Source organism: Parus major, chromosome 2 (assembly GCF_001522545.3).
Source record: "Parus major isolate Abel chromosome 2, Parus_major1.1, whole genome shotgun sequence".
Taxonomy (NCBI): Eukaryota; Metazoa; Chordata; class Aves; order Passeriformes; family Paridae; genus Parus; species Parus major.
In genome coordinates this window covers 71,833,689-71,848,451 of record NC_031769.1, presented here as the reverse complement: position 1 = coordinate 71,848,451, position 14,763 = coordinate 71,833,689, and the positions used below count along the sequence as shown (strand labels likewise).

General features: G+C 36.6%; 1 protein-coding gene across 4 annotated transcripts in view; it reads right to left on the bottom strand.

Moving 5' to 3' along the window:
* Positions 1-3,760: 3,760 nt before the first annotated feature.
* Positions 3,761-14,763, bottom strand: part of CDH9 (cadherin 9) — a 98,205-nt gene continuing 87,202 nt past the window's right edge. For all 4 annotated transcript variants that reach the window (XM_015618160.3, XM_015618158.3, XM_015618159.3 and 1 more), the window contains 3 exons: positions 7,051-7,168; positions 6,717-6,968; positions 3,761-4,748 (listed from right to left, as the gene is read on the bottom strand). In XM_015618160.3, coding sequence (XP_015473646.1) covers positions 4,261-4,748; positions 6,717-6,968; positions 7,051-7,168 — 858 coding nt within the window. In that variant the 3' untranslated portion in view covers positions 3,761-4,260. The remainder of the gene's footprint in view (positions 4,749-6,716; positions 6,969-7,050; positions 7,169-14,763) is intronic.

Genomic DNA, 14,763 nt, shown 5'->3' with positions numbered 1-14,763 from the left:
AGTTTTGTTTCTGAAACTTCTTGTTTGTCTACAAAATCAATTGTAAAACATAATATGTAACAATACTCCAATATGCAATGACCCAGACACTTATATGCACTGTCTGCCTGCTCAGCACAAGTGAGAAATGCTTAGCACAAGTGAGAAATTAAATGTAAAATGCAAATGTAATTTTAAAATATTACCCTCTCTATAAATTAGACCACTATCAGTTGAAATGCCTTTGGTAGAACCAAAGGTGTTAATGTCTCCTGTCATCAATGCATAAGATGTTTCACATAGCATTTTATTGTTCTGTGTGTGACTATTCTGTTCTAAAAACAGTTATTTAATGAAAGGACTAAAAATTTTAGGCATTTTCATGTATGATGGTGGTTTCATTTAGGCTGCTTAACCTGGCATAATGAGGAGCCTGTTTTGGCATTTCACTTAAAAATGTAACCTTCTTCGAGAGATCATCTCCAGCATCATTTTGTACTAAGACTACTTAGCAAAGTGTGTTTTTAAGTCTATGAGAATAGCACAAAAGTCAGCTTAAGTGAAAATAAGTAGAAAATACATGGATATTACAAAACAAGACCTCCATCAAGCTGGAATGGTTTTATGTTTGTCTTCTTTTTTTCCCCCTTGGAACATTCACTTGACATTTTTCTGTGTTCATTTTTACTCCTTTTTCTCAGCTTATTTGTTCTTAACCCTGGAGAGAACCCATTCAAAATCGATTTAAGTCTGTTCAGAATGATCACTAAATCTAACAGTATTTCCTTGGGAGTTACTAAATTTATCTTGGTCCTTAGCAATCACAAGTAGGTTTTCTGCTAGAGATTGAGTTAGGCTTGTAAATTTTAAGTTTTCCCAAATGCTTCTTCTCCTTTGCAGTGAACCACAACTGAGTGGTTCTGAGTGGCAGAGAAGAGATCCTTGGTGAGATTAACACCATAAAAATTACTCTTCTCCTTTCTCTTGAGCCTCTTCTATGGTCCCAAGGCTTTGAACTCCCCAGTGAGAGATGTCTGACATATTAGTCAGTCCCATGGATACAGAACTTCGGTCAACAAGCCCAGTTGACTTCACAGAGGTTGAAGATATGCATAAATATGAAATACCCAGTGCTTTAGTGCCTCAGTTCTCTTACAGAGGGAGGAGAACCTGCAGAAGCAACACTGGAAGGAAATCTGACCTCTCGTCTCTCTCTTTGCAGTTTGATGCTTAAACAGAATGGCATATCCCACTGTCAGTCAGCACTTCTGCCCATTATTGTACCTATTTTTTTTTGCCTATCCAGCTGAATCCTGGTCCCTAGTGGTTTATTTTTCTTGGTCATTCTGTAAATTGTATACATCAGTGTCACTCACCTTAAAATGTCAAAGGCAGCTAACAATTTAATCAGTATCATTTTGTATGGGACAACTCAAAGGCATTTTCTGTGCCAGCTGCTCCTTCCACCACACTAGGGTAGGAATATTCATGCTGCATCCAGGTTTTCCAAATGTGGACCTGTAAAACCATCAATATCCATCAAACTCTAATAGGCCTCTCATAATTTTGTTTTCCTCCTCTCTGTCTTTGGGAATCAACTCTTTCAAATACTGTTATTCATTGTAAGAATGTTTGAAATTCCCCGTAATTTTGTGAAATTACTTGTTTTACTGTGTCAACTATACGAATTTCTGTGATTTGTAAATCCATGTAGGTAATTTTTTAAACACATATGGCTTTAAGAATTACAGGGTTCTTGACTATTAGTAAACTAACAGGAAAGCATGGGAAAATCTCATTCTCTTGCTGAAAACAAAGGCTTTTTCTCTTTAGTGTCTATGACTTAGGATGAGAAAACCTAGGGTGAGAGAAGGGAAGTACCTTTCTTTTGTCAGTTTTCTGGACTTTATGCTCTTCCCAAATTACCACAGAGGTCCCATGACATGATGATACTGAGCACGTGTCTTTCTACCAGAGCATTCTGTGAGGTGACTTCTATTACTCTTCTTCCTGTTTTCTGTCACTGAAGAAAAAAAAAATAATCTCTTCTGTACAACTTCTATAAGTCAGAGAAGTTTATCCTATATTTTCTTTCTATTTCAGTTTTCTTTGGGTTTCACTCTTCCCCTCTCCCCCAGTCATTTCTCTTCAGGCACATGGGTTTTTATTGTCCCTTTACTTTTTCTTCCATCCCATCTTGAGGCAATGCCTTAAAGTTATGTAATTTGAATTCGAAGATTAATGGATTCCTGTGTGCTTTCACTTTGCCAGCAACAGGTTGAGAACATACACTTCATAAGTCTTTTGTTTTCACCTCCAAAAGACACAAAACAGAAATATGGATTCTTATGCCATCAAGTTATACACTCATGCCCTGTAACTGCATCACATCCATGCAAATACCTGCCACATATTTGCAGGTTATTTTAACATTTTTTTGACCCTGAAGTTGTTTTGTTTGCAGCATAGTGTCACAGAACTGATGTGCATCTCACAGCAAGCTATTCACGTGCTTGCTTGGAACCAAATCACACAGACATTCCTTCCCCCAAAAAAAGGAGTTCAGTGCGAGGAAACTTGAGATACATCTTTGGGCCAGCAGAAGAGTATGGTAGAAGGACTAAATAAAAGCCAATAAAGAAATATTTTTGATAAATAATCCGAAAGTCAACATAGTATGAAGATAATTAGTAGGCAGGAGTGTGTTCTCACGTCTGACTGAAGGGTCTCTGAGGCTGCAGCCTCATTACTATTTTTATGGTAAGAGATGAGTGCCTCAATAATATTGTCAATGTGTATCTTAAGTTTCTTTATGGAAAGATCTGAAAAATGGTTAATTAATATAGAGAAAACCTTGAAATATTTTGGATATCTGTAAGTGTTGGTTTTCCTTAAATACAATATTAAAAATGGAAGTGCTATGGATAATGTACTTCCTAAAGTGTAAAAATGTATCTTCTATTCCATAAATTTGAGGGTTTATATTTTTCTTTTTTTAAACGAATGACGATAAATCCTTCAACTCTGTAAGATCATGTGATCTACTTATATTCCTTTCATTCTGTGTTAAAAAATTGTGCATTGCATAAAGGCATATCCAGCAAATATATTTTAAACAAAAATATATACTTGATAAATATCATTAAGGCTTTAGGAAATATGCAAATGTATACAATTCTTTGAAGGACTAGAACAGTAACATCTTTAATAAAATATTATTTAGACCTTGTTTTTATTTCTTGGCTCCCTTTAATTTAAAAGAAACTATTAGTAATATGCCTGATTTTTCTAATTGTCTCAAAGCTCCAAAACAAGATTAGTATGTAATAACCTTCCTTTCTTTATTGATGTTAGCTTAATTACTCAATTTCTTTGAAGGTATATTACAAATTGTTTTCACATTTACCACAATTAACTTTAATAGTTCCTTAGATCCCCAGGCAACTATCTGTTAGGTCCTCTCAGTGGTCATCTGTTCACTTAAGAAGGTATGTGTGACTGAGTTTCATTGTGAAACTGTATTATTAAGCCATATAGCAATACACATTGCAAACCTGAGTGCATTTATTTATAATCACCTTTTCAAAATAGTTTCTTCTGTTTTTTACACTGCATTCCCATTGTAGAGCACTATCTCCATATCATTCTTATGCAGTACATTGCAACCACTAATCTGATATAGAAGATGCATTCAAAAATGAAGTATTGCACAATACAAAGTTTCCTTTGTTCAGAAAGATTGGGCAGTTCTTTATGATTAACAAAGTACGTGAGTAGGTAGTGTTTTTATAAACTCTAATTTATTTAATAAAAATACAAAAATATAAATATACATATATAAAAATATCAGGATGAATCCACACACAGACATTCTTTAACTCAATAAATATGGCAGTAATATTAATATTTTTAAAGTATATTTTTGAGATTAAGTTACAATGCAGATGCACACTATCCAACATAGTAGGAAAGATAAAGCAAAGCAATTTAAAAATATGGAGTTTTCATGTCATTATTAAAGGCGCAAAAAGCCTTTTATTTCCTTTTCATTCCCTATAAAACCATTTCAGTGGAGGTTTCTAGGCAGAGAGGGTGAGTTAGTTTTTAAATCTCAATCGTTCATGTTCATTCACGTTGACTTATTGATTAAGCAAACCCTTACTAAGACAACACCTATTTTTTGTAAAGTTTTTATTCCCAAGTAAGAGAGTAGGCCACTTTATTTATCTAGGAACATAGACATGAATTCCACTAACACGGACCAGGTCACAGATTACTTCCTCAGTCTCGATCACTGTCCTCTCCACCATACATATCTGCTAGTTTTTTAAACCGAGGTCCCCAGTCACTGAGGTAATCATAGTCTTGGTTGCCTTCTGTGGTAAGTGATTCCAGGGAGCTGAGTGAATTTGCTATGGAATCATTTCCTTCGTAGGCATATGTTGCTAATGAATCATAAGGAGGGGCAGCTGGGTCTAAGTCATTTTCCTTTAACCTTCTATGAATAAAATCTTGGACATCAATGTTTTCCCAAAGAGGTGCAGTCCGCCTTATCTGAAATATTGTTTCTGGGATAACATCTCTTCTCAATTTACTTTCCTCCCTTGCTTCTGGATTTCTCAGTGTACCAATGTCAAAGGCCTGGGTGTCTTCCTCCCCACCTCCTTCATCATTGTAGGTCACAATATTGTCCCGAACATCATCCTTTGAGATGATCAAGGGTTCCTTCTTCCTCTGTCTCTTGAGAGCCGTAAACAAAACAACTAATACTAAAAGGAAATAAAAAATTAATTAAGAAATGGATAGTTAAAAAGTAAATAAATGAGCCAAAATTTTACCTCGTCTTTTGACCTGGAAATGTTTTAAGGCTGGAATGGGATTTTTAGTAGGGATATAGTGATAAAATCTATATCCAGCTTGATCCCTTAATAAGGGAAAGTATTCATGATTTGATAGCAGTCAAAAACTTACTCTTTTTTTAAACCTATGGGAGAATTGATCAAAATATTTTATATTTTAAAGAAATTTGCAACTAAGCTGAAGTTGAAAAGAAAATAATATCATAAAATATTATCTTAACTAAGGTTTGACTTTGGTTTTAATTTTGTAAGTACTACCTTTCTGGCAGTTGCAAAGGGTCCTTTGATCAAATGTAGTTGAATCTCCTTGGCAGAAGTTATTCACACTCTTGAAAGCTAGTGATTTAGGTATTCACAAGTGTATTATTCACTTCTGAATATGGGATCTACAGGTCCCTCTGAAAAGAAGAATCTGAGGACCTTAAGCTACCAATATTATTGACAAAACTACTTTTGCTTCAATGACTGCATGAATTGAAATCCACTGCTTTTGAAAATAACATGACCCCCTTTAGTTTATGAAGTGCTAGTTGAAAAACTCTTCTGAAGAGGTAAGGACTGATACAAAAATGAAGCTCTATAAGGAGAGATAAAAGAATGAAGTTAGGATTTGTAAATACATTCTGGTGTCTAAATGCTATTAATTTCAGTAGCAATTCAATGCTTAAGTGCATTTAAAAACCTGACTCTCTCTCCAGTAGCTGCAGTAAATAAGAGAAGCCATCTGTCAATGAGACATAACAGTGGTTACTGAACCATAAATTACAACAGTGCTGAATAGATTTTTTGAGTCTTAGGAGCTAAGATTTTACTCTGAATCACCTGAGTACTGGTGAATAAAAGATAAGATGGGACATGCTGCAGGTAGGGAGAGGGGAACAGAGATCTTCCACATGCCATGATATTATCTTGTGCATATAATGGGTATTCCATTCTGGTTTATTTGGGGCAATATCCTGGGGAACCCAGGGGTGTTAATGCTCAAACCAGGCCAGCAACAACTGCCTGAACCTAATCAGTTTATCTATCAGTTTGTCAGAGCTCAAGTATTCTCTCTCCCTTAAATCCCTTAAATATTCATAGATACTGGTTTCTTCCAATACCCACAGGAAAGACTAGGAGGATCACAGAGTTATCCTGAATCCAGAGTAAAAGCTGAAAAAAAAATAAAAATCCCCTTATAATTATATAAACTGATAGCTGTAACTTTTCACTGACCCCTTGGCAAACTGTGTTTGCTAGGACAGGTGGGAGAGGAAAGAGGTTTTCTGCAGACTTTTATTGGAAAGTAACAGTGATGGCACTTGTCTTGTAAAACACGCAAGTTGAAATTTTTTTGTTCTAAACACCAGATAATGAGCTAGCATTTATTCTACTTCTTTCGTATGTCACCACATCTTTCTAATGCTTCTATCTTCCAAACACTCATCTGACTTCAGTGCTCACACTTATTTAATCAGCTGTTCTCACAATCACTTGCAAGAAATTGAATATTCTATCCTATGCTTTTGAAGTGTTTTCTGAACAGAAAAAAACCAAATCTTTCATCATTAAATAGTTAATATAATTCATAACATTTAATCATTGTAAAACTTAGCACTCAGCTTCAGAAACATGATTTTGAAGTTCTTGATATAAATTAAGACCTGATTATGGCATGAACACTATTCAAATGAGCATGGTAACTAAAACTGACCCTGTATTTTCAATTGCGTTTAATCTAAGTAGCATAGTCTCGCTCTTCTCACACAATCGTCTAAAGAGTAATGATGATATTTTTCTGCAGGATCATGTGAATAATGGTTTTAAGATTATCAGGGCTCTCAAAGTGACTTGATCTTTGCTTGGCAAAGTAAACACCTCATCAGAAGTACTTACCTAGCAGGATAATGATGCAGAGGAGAATGGCCACCAGTGCCCCCGTGCTGAGGCCGGCAGGGAGGAGCAAGGCCTCGGCGCTGCAGGACTGCATGTTCCCCCGGCTGTCACAGGCACACACCCGGATGGTCAGCGTGCCCGTGCTGCTCTGGATCGGGTAGTCGTTGTCAAATATTACAATTGGCAGAAGGTAGGTACTCGTCTTACTACGGCTGTATCCGTTTCTTCTAGTCATAATTCCTGCAGTGTTATCTAGGATGGAAACACAGAATCAATAAATGTTTCTGAATTTTTATGTGATATTGGGGAGGGGGGTGTTAGGGTCAGCAGTTACCTTTGTTGTCTACAACAGAGAAGTTTGGATGAACAGCAAATTCTGGCACCAACTCAAAGAAAAATTTGTGTCCTCGAGGAGGCTGATCTTTGTCAATTGCACTCACAGTCTGTATGAGCTATAAAGAAAAGAGTATTTCATGCTCTTTTAGAAATCCTATGTTTCAATTCTCTGCTTTTCATGTCCAGTAAAAACCCAATGAATCTCTATCTGAAGACAAAAACTGATGTCCTAAGCCAAATGTTTCCCATATACACACAGTAGAGGTTACAGTAAACAACTTGGTTTATGGTTTAAACACATAACAAAGGATGAAAAAGGGTCCAGTCCTCACTGTAGAACAGTCATGTGCTTTGATTTGTACTCAGTATCTTGCAGTGATGCAGAAACATTTGCCCTTCTGAATAAGCCATAAACCTCCTGTGGCTCCATGTAGCAATGATGGAGAATACTGTGTAAACCAGTTGTTAAGTGGGTCTAATTCTCAGTCCACCTCATCTGCTCCTGGCGATAAATCGGAGTACTGCACTGGCAGGATTCTCGATTCTCCTGAGGTAATAAAAAGAGAAGCTCTGCTCTCTCCTAAATTGAAACCTCTGGCTGTGGAGCTTAATAGCTGCCCTAACAAGGCCACTCAAGCCCAGCTGGGAAGGAGTGATAATAGTGCCAGAATAGCATCAGAGGAGAGTGAACTGAAAAAAGAGAGGCTTCAGCAGTACCTCTGGATTCCACAAGCTTTCCTGTTGCATCAAAACGTGCAAATGTGTGTACTCTTGTTTATGGAGACACACATAAATGCTAACAAATTGACTCATTTTGTATCTATCTGCTGCTAGACTGACAGAGAGCAGTTACAAAACAGCTGCAGAACTGAGGAAAGAAAGGTTATCTGGGAACATCTGTGATTTATGAATTGACATGCAGTATTTAACACCATGCCACACTGCATGAGTCATAGTAACTCCAGAAAGCTCTGTGAATGGCTGTTCTGTCCTTTGCCCTTCCTGGTGGATGTCACACTAGAGAGCAAACCACAGTCCACCTTGGCTTACAAGGACAGGTTTGCACTCAATCACAAGGTGACAAAACTGGTGGCATAAGAGTAGGAGTACATCTCAACTTGCTATAACTCAGGATGATGTTATATCAGGTGGAGGATGGTATAAGTCAGTACAGATGAATTTCTATGGCACCTAAACTTAAAGCCAGAATGTTTTCAGCATCAGACATTTTTCTTTCAAAGCCAAGAGGGAGCCAATGAATGCTTTGTGTTTTCAGGTGTTTCCAGTGCTCAGGGTGTCTTGAAATTCCACAGATATCAAAGCTACTTGTTATAAAAGACTTTATTTTTCTCTTATTTCCAAACAAGGTGTGGCTTGATTTCTTCCAGAAATACAGTAATTGACAAGTAGCACTAATATGATCTGTAAACTTTGTGCCAATCAATTAAGGAATTCCTTTTTCTTTTATACTGTCACTGAACATTGGCTTGAGTGGGACTTGAGGACATAGTTAAATTTTGGAAGGTATTTGGAAGGTATTCTCACAGAATGGATCACTGTATTAGGCAAAAAAATTATAGGGCAGCAAAATATACTAAAGTGCTTTTTGTTGCATTGTTCAGAAAGAGGCTGCTGCTGCTACTGTACTGCACTCTGAATATTTGACCCATTTTTTCTAGCTAGCTTTGGGATAATTTGATTACAGTTAATAATATTGAATTTTTTTTAAAATGGAATTTAAAATTTTTTTAAAAAAATATTAGATTTTTTAAAAAATGGAATTTATCCATTTTAAAACCCCCAAACAACCCAAAACAAACAAACAAACAAAAAAAAAAACATAAAACACAGCACGGATTCAGTTGAAGGGTCTGAGTTTAGCTCATTCGCTTCCCAGCACCTCCTTCTAAAACAAGCACAAAATATTTTTTATAATTTCTTTTTATTTTTGAGGCATGTTTAGGAACTTGAAAGGTAATTTGTGAACATCAGCCTTGCACAAAGCAATGTGACTATCCTCAGAGCAGGATTATGCAGTTTTTCTAAGTCTAATTAGAATAATAACTACATATAAAAATCTCTAAACTTTTTAAGCATTTAATGATCATTGATCTTACAATTTTTAATTTTTTTTTTAAATTTTTAGCTGTTTCACAAGATTAGTCAAATCCTTGTTTATGGTGAAGTATCCTGTGTAGTATTAGTGTGTTTCTAAATCACGGTTTATGTCAATAACTTTCCAATGTTCAATTCTTTTGTCTTTCCTGTTATCTGCCTCTGGGAGTGTTAGTACAGAAAGCAAGACTGGGATTTGGTTTAATTTTAATTTTCCACAGCTTAAAAATATTGCTAAAAAAACCAAAACATTTTGAGTGGGGTAAGATACCAAATTTAAAAGAGAGAATTTGCCTATCATAGTAGCACAAGTTTGAAAAGATGGAAGAAATAGGAAAGTACCTGGGAGAAGAGAGAATTAATGTGAAAACATTTGTGCAGTTTACAATGACTTGTTGAAAAACTCAAGGAAAAAATATCCTGCTGTAATAACTATCAGAAATTGTAGTTGAGTATCTCAGGTCTTTTTTGAGATGTAATCAGTGGGTGTTTGTAAGATTTGATTCACTTCATGTGCAAATCACACGGAGAAGTACAATTGTACCAGGCACAGAGGAACCTAATTGCAATAAATAATTATTGTTGAGGGTAAGGCTGAAGAAGAAAGAAAACCTGCCTTATTCCCTGATCTAACTACTGGCAATATAAATTGAGAACCAGCTGTTTGCCTACTAGAAAAAAATGGGAGATTAAAAGAACAATGAAAAACCATGATTGCAGGTGAATTGTTCCAAATGATGAGCAGGTGAAAAGAAATTAGAAATTTTATCTAATTAAGGATTTTTTTTTTCAGTTATACAGCTGTAAATAAAATACAATGATATCAGTAATAATCACTACAGAAATGAAACTGATCTGGCTATTTTTAAATATCTTATTTACATGAAAGAAAGTTACCACTCCTTTGCATACATTTTATTATTTCATTTTGGAAATATAATCACCCATTTTGATGCACTTATGGACATTAAGTTATGGTCACTCTTCATCAGGACTTCAGAGCAATATCTCTGATACTGTAAGATTATGATGGAAGAGTTATTTCAAGAAAATTACTTTTATTCAAATACATTTCAAGCATATAAAGCTTAGAGAAGATAAAACCATTCTAATTACTTTCTTTCTTTCATACTTTTCCACGTGAATGAGTAGAATTTAGAAAATACAGCAGTATTGTCATTATTTTGAGGGCTGCAAATGCATGTGCCTAAGCACTTGTGTGTATTTTAAAAAACAGTGTCATACTCTAGAGTGGATCTTAATAAGTTAACTGAGGTTTTTAAGGGTCATTTTCCTTTGAGGGTTATGAAAATTTAAACATAAACACTGACATGAAGTTTTCTCTTGTATAATCAGGACAAGGTGCTTGTAGCAGTTTGACAATGTTAAATGAGTAGCAAGAAGAATTATTCCCAATGGAAACATTTCTTAATGATCTTGGGACTAATGCTCTTCAGCCATGCTGTTTACCAGTGCTCTGACAATGACTGGTGTCTTGGGATAGATGTTCTTTAATATCTTTATAAATGATGTAGGCAGCGAGGTCAAGTGCACTCTCAGCAAGTTTGCAGATGACACGAGTCTGAGTGTGTAGTTGACAACGAAGGGAAGGGATCCTGTCCAGTTAAAGCTGGAAAATCTTGAGAAGTAGACTTAGGAGAATCTCACAAAGTTCAACAAGTCCAAGGTGCTGCACCTGGGCCGGGGCAATCCTAGACAAGAGCACGAAGTTGAAGAGGATGTCATTGAGAGCAGCCTTGCAGAGAAGAACTTGAGGGTTCTGGTGGATGAAAAGCAGGACATGAGCCTACAATGTGCACTTAGAGCCCAGAATGCCAACCATATCCTGGGCTACAACAAAAGTGGAGTGGCCAACAGGTCAAAGGAAGTGATTCTACCTCTCTGCTCTTCCTTTGTGAGATCCCACCTGGAGTACTGCATTCAGATCTGCATAATAGAGATGTGGGCCTATTGGACTGAGTCCAGAGTAGGGGAACAAAGATGGTTAGGGGTATGGAGCACCTGTCCTATAAAGATAGGCCGAGAGAGTTGGAGTTGTTCAGCATGGAGAAGAGAGACTCTAGAGAGATCTTATTGTCATCCTCCAGTACTTTAAGAGGGCTTATAGTAGAGAGGAAGATTGACTTCTTACGCAGGGAGATGGGGAGTAGGACAAGGGGGAATGGTTTTTAACTAAAAGAGGAAAGATTTAGATTAGATGTTAGAAAGGATTTCTTCACTCAAAGGGCAGTGAGGCACTAAAACAAGATACCCACAGAGACACTGTAAATGATCCGTCTCTGGAAATATTCCTAGCCAGGATGGATGGAGCCCTGAGAAATCCAGCCATTCTAGTGGATCCTATTCCTGGCCATGGCCAAGGGGTTTGGAACTAGATGGTCTTTAAGGTCCTTTCCAATCGAAATCATTGTATGATTTCATGATTCTATTTATTTCTTTCATGATGAAGACAGAGATTCTGCTAAAGGGTTTGGCCTTATTTCCCACTGAAATAATTTTTTTCAAGCATGAAAACAGTTCAATTATAATCCTGTTTCATGTTGTTTGGGTTTTTTTTTGTCCTGGATGACAGCATCAGATTTTAGGGCTATGACTTGCACCAGTCAAAACTATGATTGTAGTTTATGTTCAGGCTATTTTATAGTTATTTGTACTCATGTCTGAAAAAGTGGTTGGGGGTGAGCAGACTGCCTAGGAACAGATTCCTTATATGTATCTCATACATCCTTAGGCAAAGGCTGCTATTCAAGTTGTTTTAAAGACAGCAAGCAAGTAGAAGCTAGGAAGGGGAATTCTGAAATAGGAAGGGTCCCTGTGTACTTCAGAGCATGCTGTTAGTGTTCCTGAGGTGGCATTTGTATGCACAGAGAGATGAACAAGTAGAAGGCTTTGGTTGTAAGGTCACCCTTGGGACTGCCTTTAAAAGAAATATAGGAACCATTAAAGCAAATGCTAAGCTTTATCAGCACAGAGGTCAGCACCATCTGGACACTTTTAAGATGGGCTTTTCAGTGTGTGCTGGCTTGGCATGTCAGGCAAAGAAATGGCTGTTGCACCTTGGCTCCAGGGTACACTCTTTAAAAACTACAGCCACATGCTTTGAAAGGTTCCTTGGAGAAACATGGACAAGATGAGGTCCACGGGTGGGCACATACGATATATTTTCAGGTTAAACATTTCAAAGAGACAAATAGAACGTTTGCAAAGAATTCTTCTACTAGTTCTTTTCAAAACAGTAATATATTGGTGATTGTTATTTTATTTTTAAACATTTTTCTTTTTCAAAATTCCTTCTTTCAAAATTTACTATAAATGGTGAAAAATAATGTCACTTGCACCAAAATTTAAAGATGGCCAGTGCTGTATATTACCTTTCTGAAGTTTTAATACAACTCGATTATCATACAGCATAAAAATTGTACTTCCAGTCACAAAGACCACTGGAGAAAGATATTGTTAAGGTAGAGATACAGTAATAACTTCTGAATTTTGTTGTTTCTGTGTGTAACAGAAGAGAGGAACAGGCCTTTAATCCCCTTGAATCATTTGGGTTTTCATTTTTGTTATATCATGCTTGTAATAACCAGTTAAACCTGGTTATTGTACAACAGAAAAATAGACTTTAAAAATATCACTAAGCATTTGAGAAAGGAATGTCTGGGAAATGTTAGCGTTTTTGCCTAACATTTTTTAGAAGAGATAAAAAAGTCTGGACTTCGAAGCACCGGCTTTCTTGAAAGTTTTGAACTTGTTTGGTGCTGCAAATGTTTCTCTAGGAATCTGGAAAAATCTCACCACTTTGTCTGCAATAAACTATGAGGAAAAAAATCCTGTGAGAGAAACTATTTGTGGAAATCATGAGAACAGTTATAACAGCAAATGTTATGGGGAAATGGTGGAAGAACAGCTTTGTTTCTCCTATCCTTTCTTCCTCTTGCCCTTTTCCTCCCTGTGTGATCTGGTAGGGTCAATCACTAACTAACCCTGAATGTATTACTAAGAGTGAGTGTAAATATTTGTGGGACAAAGATTATGGAAAAGATGTGATGATATGGCCCAGAGGAGTGTTTCAAAATCAATCCAGTTCTCAGTGGATGTCCATCTTGTCATTATGCGGCTTGAGTCACAAGATCACACTTGCACAGACACAGTTCTAGACTATACACCTGTAAGGTGCTAGCTGCAGAAAACAGCCTCCATCACACGTCTGCAAGCTTGAATAGATGCCTGCCACTTAATGAAACTTCAGAAATGCAAAGCAGTTTGGTTTGCAGACCTTGGATCTGTTCCACAAATGTGTTGGCACTTTTAAGCAGGACTGAATGTTTATCAAAAGTTGGAAAACTGTCAGTTCCATTCTTACTTAAAAAAACAGACTGTTACCATGGGTCTCTCACTAAAATAGGCCAAAAGGTGTCTACCTAGTGAAGCAGTTACAATGTATAAAATGTCATGACTGATAATTAGCAATGCACACTTGAGAAAAAGTGATGTCTCTCTGCTCTATTTTAAAAAAGTGAGGGAGAGTAAGGAGAGTAATGAAAAGGAAAATCAGCCAGGTATCTGAAGGAGGAAACAAACTTTATGCATTCTGGTATCTGAAAGCCTGTGAATGGCAGGAAAGAATATATCATCAGAGGGGAAAAATAGTGACTGAGGTTGTTTTCTTGATGGGTGTTGAAATTAGCTAAATTGTTGCCAACAGTAAGCTATGCAATTAACTATGGAGCTAAATTTTTACCAACAAATTTTCAGTTAAATCAGTCTCCTCCCCAAGTATATCCTCCTGGTTTCCATGGAGAATGCTCATCCCCTAATCCAGCTAAAATGACCCAGTTAATTCCTGTGACAAGGCCATGAGAGAACTTGTACCAAATCCTTCCCCACAACAGTCCCTGGGGCATTGGGATTAGGGGTTTCTAAATTGCACGAGAGGAAGGCTGCTTCCTACTTTTCTTTAGCCTGTGTACTAGCTAATGGAATGAGATTCTTAGGGTGACAAATGTGTTTCAGCCCAATGAACACAGATTTTTATTAACCTTTTTGTGATAAGGTTTCTCTCCAGTCATACCATTGTTGTTTGGAGACAAAAGAGTAGGAGAAACTCTGTAGGATTTTCTTTCCTCTGACTCTCCTAAGGCTATCTGAAAAACATAATGAGTGAAGCCTCTAATATCTGTTGATGCTGAGAATGAGTAATGTTCCTTGGTGGCAGAGAATAATCTTTGATCATTCTGATGCTTTCTAATTCATCTGAGACTTAGAAAGTAATGTGACTAAAAACTGGTCCTGGTTAAAAAAAATAAATTAATTAACTAGATATATTTATCTTCTCAGTCTGATTCTTTTGTTATGGTACCAGATGTAGAATCAGTGGTGTGATGTGTCAAGAAGAAATAATGGCTATAATAAAAAAGCTGTTTTAGGTGATCTCTAAAATAGGTTGGAGTAGTACTGAATGAACATGTTTCTGTTTTTCTTATATTATACAGGGACTGCTAGACATGAGCAATACAGGTTCTCTGGAACTTAGCATCCTTGGCCAAAACATTCAAGTTCATATTTCTATATTAAT